General features: G+C 33.5%; 1 protein-coding gene across 16 annotated transcripts in view; it reads left to right on the forward strand.

Annotated features, from left to right (window-relative positions):
- Nucleotides 1–10,981, forward strand: part of HERC4 (HECT and RLD domain containing E3 ubiquitin protein ligase 4) — a 116,376-nt gene that overhangs the window by 19,353 nt on the left and 86,042 nt on the right. For all 16 annotated transcript variants that reach the window (XR_002825628.1, XR_002825627.1, XR_002825623.1 and 13 more), the window contains one exon: nt 6,966–7,125. Coding sequence is in view for 10 of the 16 variants with exons in the window: in XM_023740785.1 (XP_023596553.1) it covers nt 6,966–7,125 (160 nt within the window). In the remaining 6 variants the exon portion in view is untranslated. The remainder of the gene's footprint in view (nt 1–6,965; nt 7,126–10,981) is intronic.

The following is a 10,981-nucleotide window of genomic DNA, read 5'->3' on the forward strand; positions in this document are numbered from 1 at the left end:
TGTAATTGAGTTATTCGAATAAGTTACTTCGATTGTGGATTGCCTTTAAAATATGGATGGCTAACTTCATAGGAGTGTTTTAAACTTTAAAATATTTTTTTAAAAAAAGATATATTTTAGAGCAATTGTAGGTTTTCTGAAAAGTTGTGCAGATGGTACAATTTTCCCATTTACCACCTTTCTCCTGTACATTGTTTCCCCTATGAACATCTTGCATTCCTGTGGTACAATTGACGAACCAGTATTAATACATTATTATTAACTAAAGTCCATAGTTCAGATTAGGAGCCCTGGTGGCGCAGTGGTTAAAGCACTTAGCTGCTAACCAAAAGATTGACTGTTTGAACCCACTAGCCACTCCGCATGATTCTGTGAAGATTTCCAGCCTTGGAAACCCTATGGGGCAGTTCTACTCTATCCTGTAGGGTTGCTATGAGTCGGAATTGACTCGACAGCAGTGCGTGTTGTACAGTCCTATGGGTTTTGACAAATGCTTAATGTCATGTGTCCACTATTACAGTTTCATACAAAGTAGTTTCACTGTCCTAAAAATACCATGTGCATCCCATAAAATAGTTTTACAAGATTTCAAGATTTATAGATAAAAGAAGATACAGAGTAATATGGTAATGTTTATATTTTCCCTCAAATAGCTGTTTTAGAGTTTTGAACAAGATGCAGCTTTAAGAGATGCTAATTGTAAATATATTACTAGTGCTGTTTCTGTAGCATTATCTTTGTATTCATAGGACAGTGCATTATTTACTGTTAGTTTTCTTTATTTACGTGATTCTCAGAGCATTTTGTTATTGATGATTATATCTTATTATCAGGCTTAAACCCTGGTTAGCAAAAGACTCCTAATAGACTGTCTTTATATTTTGGAATTGGTTGTCTAGGAATCAGTGTTTATATATGTTGTTGTCAGGTGCCATTGAGCCAGTTTCAACTCATAGTGACCCCGTGTGGCAGACTAGAATTGCTCCATAGGGTTTTCTTGGTTATAATCTTTATGGAAGCAGATCTACAGGTCTTTCTTCCGATGAGCTGCTGCTGGATGGGTTCATACCGCTGCCTTTTGATTAGCAGCCGAGCACTTAATCATTTGCACCACTGGGGCTTTCTAGTGTTTGTTTATATAAACACTATACACAGTTATTAAATCAACTTATGTCATACCCCAAAAGTGAGTTTCAATTTCCTGGCTATATCTGAGACGTCGATAAGTATCTAATTTGTTCTGAGATTCCTTGATTGGGTTTTAAGGAGTCCCTTATCCAGATTGGACCAGCCGAATTTTCTAGATGAATTTTCACAAATTCAGGAATTGATGAATGAACAGTAATATATTTGTAAGGTCTCAAAGAAAATAGGGTGTTCTTATCTGGTTAATGACCCAACAGGAAGGACTTCATCATGTAATATTTTTCAACAAGAACCTGGACCCATCCTGTTTTCTAAAAGAAAGTGTTACAGTATTCTTTCTTCTTTTATGGTGTTCGTACAGCAAAGTTAAGATGATAAAGCTTGTATGTGAACAAATGCTGAAGTCTGGTGTGCATTCAAAGGTGATTGGAAGGAAATAGATGATGTAGAAATGAAAAACTCGTTAGGTTGACCATTTTAATTGGGTCTTACAAATCAAAAAATGAAAATGTTTTGCAGTTAGGATACAAAGCAGATGACTGTTTTTTCCTCATCAAAATGATGCATTAGCAGGGTTTTCAAAAGCAATACATTATAATGATTCAGGTGTAAGGAGAAGAATCAGAACTTATGAGCTAAAACCCAGTAGAGATGTATTTGAAATCTGGAATCAGTATTTACAAGATGGATATGTTTCATCTCTCTAACTCTATCTTTTAACTTGTGTCTCTGAAAAATAAGTGTTTTTCCCCCTAAAGGCAGTCTCCTCCACTTACGGGTTCATTGCATGTGTTCCTTTTTTCTTTCTTTGAAGATCAGTATTGTGAACCAGTAATACTGATGTGAATACAGTGATAACTTTTTTCAAACTTTCCATGTGAACATTTTGAAGTGTAAGAAAAGTTGAAAGAATGGTATAATGATCAACAGTATATGTTTACTTATACAGGTACTTTTTTATTTCTGGTTTACAGTTGACTAATGATCATATGCTATTATTAAAACTTTTCCAACAGTTTTGCATAATACGTTCATAATCACAACATCTTGTAACCAAAAACTCATTGCCTTTGAGTTGATTCTGGCTCACAGTGACCCTATTGGACAGAGAACCATCCCATAGGGTTTCCAAGGAGCAACTGGTGGATTCGAACTGCTGACCTGTGGCTTAGCAGCTGAGTTCTTAACCAGTGCACCACCAGGGCTCTTACAACATCTTACAGCCCCTGTTTATCAAGGAAATCAATTATTTTTTAATGGGCTTGTTTGGCAAATTTTTCCTTTGTTTTCTGTCCTCTTCCTGGTATTTCCATACCCCTTTTAAAGTAGAGTGAGTTAATTTCCCCCCATCCTTTCCTTTTCTGTTACTGGCCTTGAAAGGCAAATGTAGCGTGGTGATTAAAAGTTAATACAGTTAATCACGTTAGCACAGTGCCTGGTACATAGTAAGCCCTCAATAAACGTTAGCTGTTTAAGGTTTGGCATGAATTCTGCTTTGCTGCTTTTTCTCATACAGACCTCACTGAGCCAGGTTTTCTAGTAAGCTTTTTGTTTGTTTCTTTGTTTTGTTTCACTGACTCAGTTATTCCTCCTTTATTCTTGCTATCATTGACTCCCTTTTTAGGCTATCTTGATTTGGATATTCAAACAGAATTTGATATGGATTTGCAGTGTCTCAGCATACCATTGACCTTAGCATATTGGGGAAAAATGGTTGAGACTATTTATTTTGATGGACCATTTGAAAAATATAAATAATTTTTAAAAATTGCGTTGAAGTTACCAATTTTATGTGTTGTCTGAAAAATCTGCTATTAAATACTATTTCCAAGTCATAATTTTATTAAGTTTCCTTAATGATGTATTTCTGAAGTAGTTACCCATTTTCAAATAGGTATCTCAATAATATGATGGGGCTAAACGTCTGAAAGAACTGAAATTATCCTGATTTTTTAGTATGTAGAGAAAAAGAGTTATAGTTTTGAAGTGAAACCATTGGTTTTAATACATCGCTTTAACTGTTTTCTCTAAGACTGTATTTTCTTATTAAATTTTATTTTTCTTTTGAATAGGCAGTACATTCACATGGTTCAAAAAGCAAAGCAATGTAAATGCACATTGAAAGGTTTTGCTTTTATATTTGACGCCTCCATTTTTTCTTATGCCCCCACTCTGTAAGTAGTTATGTCCGTTAGTTTTTTTAGATCCTTCCAAATTTTCTTTATGTAGATTTAAACAAATATGAATATATATTCCTATTTTTGCCTCTTCCTTTCACACAAATAGAAAACCATATACACTGTTTCACATCTTGATTTTATCGCCCTTAATAGTGTACTCTGGAGATCTTTTCATATCAGTGTGTAGAATTTCCCTGTTATTTTTTTTGCAGTGCATAGTATTCTTTCGTGCAGATGGAATCTTCTGTTGATGTATACTTAGTGTTTCCAGTCTTTTGCTGTTTTATACCATGCTGCAGTTAACTGTATTTGTGTAATTTTGTACGTAGGTGTATCTGTAGGATAAATTACTGAAAGTGAGATTGCCACGTCTAAAGGGTAAATGCGTATGTTTTGTTAGGTAATGTCACATTCTTCTCCACAGAGGTTCTGTTTTACTCCCAGTATCAATGTACAGGAGCCCTGGTTGTGCAGTGGTTAAGAGCTCAGGCTGCTGACCAAAAGGTTGGCAGCTCGATTCCATCAGCCACTCCTTGGAAACCCTATGGGGCAGTTCTGCTGTGTCCTATAAGGTTGCTGTAGAGTCATGATGAGTCAAAATCGACTTGACAGCAACAGGTTTTGCTTTATCAATGTACAGTGTAGCCCTGGTGGTGCGGTGATTAATCACTTGGCTGCTAACCAAAAAGCCAGTGGTTCGAACCCACCAGCCACCCCATGGAAGAAAGATGTAGCAGTCTGCTTCAAACAAACAAAAAAAAAACCTGCTATTGAGTCGATTCCGACTCATAGCAACCCCCTAGGACAGTAGAACTGCCCCATAGGGTTTCCAGCGAGCACCTGGCGGATTCAAACTGCCAACCTTTTGGTTAGCAGCCATAGCTCTTAACCACTATGCCACCAGGGTTTCCAGTAAAGATTAAACCAAACCGAACCCATTGCCACTGAGTCGATTCCGACTCATAGCGACCCTATAGGACAGAGTAGAACTGCCCCCATAGGGTTTCCAAGGCTGTAAGTCTTTACAGAAGCAGACTGCGACATCATTCTCCCACGGAATGACTGGTGAATTTCAACTGCTGACCTTTTGGGTAGCAGCCAAGCACTTAGCCCACTGCACCACCAGGGTTCCTTCAGTAAAGATTACAGCCTTGGAAACCATATGGGGCATTTCTACCCTGTCCTATAGGGTCGCTATGAGTTGGAATGGACTCTACAGCAACAGGTTTTTGAACTATCAGTGTATAAGAGTGTCTGTTTCCCTACAGCCTCACCAGAGTTTTGGATTTATCATTATTTATCAAGTTAAAAAATGGTATTGCTGTGTGGGTTTGTGTGTGTGTTTGTGTTTTTTTAAGTAAACTTATTGGAGACTAGCCCATACAGAAAAGTGTACAAATCAAAAGTATACAGCTTGGTGAATTACCTAAGTGAACATACTACTGATTTGTCAACGTAGTTTGAGTTTACATTTCTCTTATCAGTGAAGTTGAGCATCTTCATTATAATTAAGGGCTGTTGGTGTTTCTTTTTCTTTTAACTGTGAGTTCACATACTTTGCCTATTTTTCACTTAAATTACCGATCATTTGCTTTTTTATTTCTACTATGTCTTTAAAAATTGGGAAGATTATTCCTTTGTCTGAGATATGAGAAACATTTTTTTTCCCCATCATTTTCCTTAGTCTTTTTACTTTGCTTATAATGATTTTTTGGGTTGATTTGTTTTTGCCATGACAGATGATGTGATTTTTTCCCAAATGGGTGCCTGGAATCTTTTCCCCCTTCCTCAGCTCAGGACTTAGCTTAAGTGTCACTTAAGTCTTCCAGAATTCTTCCTAATACCTTTCAAGGCTTAAATAGATATCTCATGTTCTCATGGTACCTTTGTATATATCTTTCTTAGCCTTAATCACGATTACCATATTATCCTACCTGTTATCCTATAGACTTTTTCTATAGCCTCTTGAGGGGTAGAACTTGTGTTTTATTCATCTTTGTGTCTCCAGTGCTTGGAGCACAAGAGGTACACAGTAAATATTAATGTTTGATATGAATGATTGTGTCTTCTTTGTTTCTCGAATTTTGGTCTGTTTGATTTTACAGCTAGTCTTATTCATACTACTTGTCATCTTGACATTTTCTGCTTTTTACTGTTATTTCCTTTGAGGATTGTCCTGGAGACACTGACTTCTTTCTTGGGCCTCTGTGAGAGGTAACAGATCTCTTATATGTTTTACTTCTTTTTTCATAATTAAGATTTAGGGAAATGTTTTGATGAAAACAAATGATCCCATACTTGTGATTTTCTTGATTTGGTGGGGGAAAGTTTATTATATTCTGTTTTCCTTTTTTATTTTTGTGTTTTTCTACAATATAATTTTTAAAAAAGTATACAGAAAGTGAGAGATAAGTATAGTGAACTTCTGTGTATTGGTCACCAGCTTTTAAAGAGTTAACAACTCAGTACTTTAAGGTAAGTACTTAAAATGCATCATTACATGTTTTGGTTCACTCTTCTGGGTCTTCCTATCTTTTAAGAGTTTTACAGATTCCTCTAGGCTATATAGGGCTACCACCCCAGAACATAGGATAATAATCCAGATAAAATTTTAATTTCTCTGTACATAGGGATTCCAGCCTCCTTAATGTGGTCTTTTTCATTACTGAACAGCTGCATTTGTAAATTGAGCCAACATGTACTTCTAAAGAAACCCTGATTGATCCAGTTTTAATCACCCCTCAACATGTGGTTTTCAGGTTTATTGAAGACAGTAATAGCTTTCTGATTTAGCAAAAAAAATACATAAAGTTAATTTTAAAAGGCATCTTAACAACAACAACTTGTAGTGCTACTAGTAAAAAATTATGATGGACATTGCATATCTTAAGGAGACTAAAGAAACAATTTTACTTCCCTTACTGATTTGTCAGTGGCTACTGACAGTCTTAATGAAGAGCCAGTATTTTAAATAAATTTCTGATGTAAAGCTTGAATACATTTTAGCCACATATAAAGTTTTTGTGTCTTTTGTTATTAAAATGGCAGTGCATAAAATTGGAACATATCAGTTTTGATCATATTCTGCTTTTCATTACTCAGTATATCCAGCAGTTGATTTGTTTATGAGATCTGTACAGAATTTGTTTTCTATCAGAAATTGCCAGATTCAGGTTACTTCATTAATTCCAGAATCACACTGTTGTTGTTGGTTACCATCAAGTCAACTCCAGTTCATATGTGGCAATTATGATTTTATTGTTTTAAAAAAATCACATAGCCCAGATTATTTAAATGATTCCCCTTTCAGGTAAACTTTTCTCTCCTCTAGTGGTAATGGCTTTGAATGGAGAGCACTTTCTGAGAGAATCTTTATGAACCCTTAACTTCTTCCCTAAAATGTTTGGGTCGCTTAATATACTGGGTTTGATTATGTCCTACGGTGTGTTTATCTGTATTTACCACAGGGATAATTATGTATACAACATATTTGCTAGATTTTTCAGAATAACTAAAGTTATATTTAGTGTGTATTTAAACATTCCCTTAACTTTCTTGCACAAAATGAGACTTGATGTGTTTTATTCTCATTGGAAGTTCAAAACTGGAATGTAATTTTTCTCTTCTTGATTTTTGTAGAGCAGGTTGTTGCCCTGGATGCCCAAAATATTGTAGCTGTTTCATGTGGAGAAGCTCATACGTTAGCGCTAAATGACAAGGGCCAGGTGTATGCTTGGGGTCTTGATTCTGATGGACAACTTGGCCTGCTAGGATCAGAGGAATGTATCAGAGTACCCAGGTAACAAAGGTGACCAAAAAGAGGTCTTTGACAAACTTATAATAAATTTGTTAATCTAAATCATTCTGCTTAGTGTGGGCATTTAAGAGTTGACATCCAATTATTTTTTCCCTTTTAGTTCTTTGGTAGTTCACTAGGTAGGTTATTGTCTTTAATTTGGGTTGAGTAGTATTTTTTTATATACTTCATATCTTCTCCAGAATCAGTAGAATTTATATTTATGCTGTAAAGAAAGGCATGGGGAAAACTCACTTTATGGTTAATATTCTATTACTGAGATGGTAAAGAGGGTTTGACTAATTTAAAATATTCTACTATTGTGAGTACCTTAGCCATTGAAATATATATTAAATATTGGTTACAGGTTTTTTTCCTAACTTTCTTTAGTCTTTATTAGGTTTTATTGAACATGGAAGTCCAACATGCTTGATATAAAAATAATTCAGTCACTTTCTACATTTTTACACAGCAGTGTCCATGATTTAATTTATTTAACCATTAACTTCTCATAAAACTAAAAATAAAAAAATTCTCATCAATGTTGTAGACTTAGATTTACTTAGGGCATAGTCATTGTTTTACCTTTAAGAACTATAAGAACAAGAACATATCTAAGTAGAAATTTAAAGGGAAGAGTCCAGTTTCTTTTAGATACGTGAGTAATACACTAAATTATATTTAGTTTTTTAAATTAAAGAAATTCTTGCCTCCTTAAATTCTCTCGTTCTTTTTTCAAATAACATTTATAGGGACAAAAAAGAACTCTCCAGGGAACCAAGGTATCCGTAAACTAATATTAGATTTATTCCAGGTGACATTTTTTTTTTTAACGTACACTTAATGTGTTTTATTTCTTAATTAGCATTAATATGTTTGTTTTGGTTTAAGAAATAGGATGCAGCTACTAGGATAAGAAAATAGAGGAGAAGAACTAATATATTTCACAACAGGAGCTCTCGTTATTAGAAATGAGTTTATTAACTAGGAAAGGCAGCTAGTTCCTTCAGTAGTACTATTACCTTTCCTCGGGTATTTCCACGGGGCAGATCTACTCTGTCCTGTATGGTCGCAGTGAGTCAGAGTCGACTCACTGGCAGTAGGTTTGGGTTTCTTTTTGGTTTTGGTCCCTCGTGTGTTTATTAAAAAACTTTAAGTATACATTTAAAGGATTTACTTTGTTCTAGTATGTTAAAAGTCACTTTAATCTTCAGTTTGATATTTTACATTTGTTCTGTTAATAACCTGTCTATTGAAACTTTTGGGTGTATCAGTCCACATGTTTCCCTTACTGAACATATAACCAAATTCCACAAAAACTACCAGAATAAATCATTTTCTTCTCTTTTGTTTTTTTCTGTAAAAACGGTTAAACATAATCCTCAGTATGCTTTTGATGTCGCTTAATGATGGTGTTGTTGGAGGGGAGGTTTCTTCCTTAAGCTAAGTAAATTGAATTTTTTTAGTTAAATTTTGATTTCTTTCAGAAAATTTGTAACCAGATGGTTATTGGCTAGATAATATAAAACATTCACAGAAACACAGTGACCTCACCTTTGACATGCCCTCTACTGCTTTTACTGCTTCTCATGAGTAATTTTGGTTGTAGAAAGGTATTTTTAATTTAAGATTTAAAATTTTTTGTGTATTTTTAGGATTGAAAAGGGACTTACATGTTAGGTCTTCTAAGTCAGTATTCCCAAAACCATGATTCATGGCAAAGCTTTCTAGTTTCCCTTGTTGTTAATCCATCACTGTCTTAACTCTCATACTTAAGTTTCATTGCTGCTCATTTACAGTATAAGGGATTTCAGTCAGTTTGTACTACGTAAATTATTAGTAATTAGAAACAAAGGTCATTTTGAGGGGAAATTTTATTATATGAAGTTTTTATTTGTAGGTTGCCGAGTAATAAATTATGTATTTGTGACTTTACTGTTTTATGAACCTAGGTAGGGACCTGGATCAGATCTTATTTGAGTCTTCTGGTTTAAGCTTCCTGTTTTTGTATTTGCTAAACATCTATATTGCTTTCATGTCTGTGTTAAGCCATTTCTGCTCCTCAGCCTTCTCAGTTTTTCAGAATACTATGGATTTTTCTGATTTATTCTGACATACACATAGTTTTCACTGATACTTTCATTCTTTTTTAAGTTGATTTACTATTTCAGTAGAAATACACTTTTATGAAAGACAGTACTTTTTTTTCTTTTGTTAATTTCAGTACCAAATCATTGTTAGATGTAAGGCTTTTTCCTAGGTGTTTAGAGATGTCAGTCAGCTATGTAAATTTCACATATATTAATAAAACACGTATAGAAGATAGGAATTTCAAATATCTGTAAATTTCTAAAATTTAGTGTTTATACATTTTCATATGAATAATCAGAAAAGTGAAGACTCACATTAGGCAGTACTTTCATTGTAAGAAAATCCATTTTTATGCCAATAGATAAGAATATAGAAATACTTTAAAATTTAAAAAGAATGTGAAATTATTAATAAATAGCTTATGTTGGAAACTCTTACTAGTTTGATAATTAATTTTTGCTTAGTTCTGATTTTGTTTTGTTTTGAAACCACAACTACTTGGGGGAGAGACAACTGATTGAATATCAGTAGCCTCTAGATCTGCATTTCTGGTATTTGTTTTTTGTTTTTTTTTAATGTCAGATATATTTTATACTTTTATAAAAAGAAGTTAAACCACATTTTACTAGCTTTTACTTTAATGCAAGTGGGAATACTTAATTTTCCACCATAAACCTTTGAGAAACAATTGTTAGCAATAAAGTTGTAGTTTATTTTAAAAAACTTATTTCTTCAAAGTATGACATTAAAAAATTTGTGACAGGATGATACAGCTATTTCTGGAATGTAGAAACTAGTTAAACATGTTTGAATTGAAATTTATTTTCTTGATTTCACCCAGTTTGAAACACATGTTATCATTTCTGCCTAATTTTAGCATCTGAAAATTCATAACATTTTAGTTTAAAAAAAAGAGTTATTACTTAGTGACAGAAACTAGATCAGTTATTAACCTAAATTTTTCAAAATTGAGAAAAGAGTTTATGTTAAGACTTTTTTAAATGATTGGGAAGGTGATGGCTACGCTGAGAAATAGAAAATTGACAATTTCGTTTTATTGGCAAATATTTAATGCTTTAGTTCCTCATTTTTAATTATAAATGTAATCTTTTTGCTAGGCTTTGTTAACATTAGTTATTAGAATTTTATCTTCAGAAACACAAATGGCAATGCCTGGTTTCTGCCTGTCATACATTAAATTGGAGAAAATAGAATGCAATAGTGCATATATTCAACAGTTAATATGTTTTGCCAGACTTCCCAGGGTAGGGGCGTATAAATTTTATTTCCAAATTCATTAACTGTTTTCTTCCACATTTCAAAGAGTTTTCAAAATTGAGTCAAGAAATGATTTAGTTATTTATAAGGAAGCATTTTAGTGATGTTATAGCCATTTAAAATGTTATGTCATACTCCAAACTTTAGGGGAGTTATTTGAAATATAAATAGCATACAATGTTTGCTCTAGAGATCTGAATACTGATTTTCTTTTTATAGATTTTATTAGTTAGGAATCTTCATGTGCTATGTATATATTTTTTTAAACAAAATTTATTGACTAACTTTTCAGTTAAGTGCATTTTGAATCCTTTTTAAAATTGAAGACTGTATTTGAAATTTTTTTTTCCGTGAAAAAAGGGGCTTACTTTTTTTTTTTTAATTGTACTTTAGGTGAAGGTTTACGGAAGAAATAGTTTCTCATTAAACAGTCAGTACACGTATTGTTTTATGACATTGGTTAATAACCCCACAACATGTCAACCCTCTC

The sequence above is a fragment of the Trichechus manatus genome, unplaced genomic scaffold (genome assembly GCF_000243295.1).
Source record: "Trichechus manatus latirostris isolate Lorelei unplaced genomic scaffold, TriManLat1.0 scaffold00163, whole genome shotgun sequence".
Taxonomy (NCBI): domain Eukaryota; kingdom Metazoa; phylum Chordata; class Mammalia; order Sirenia; family Trichechidae; genus Trichechus; species Trichechus manatus.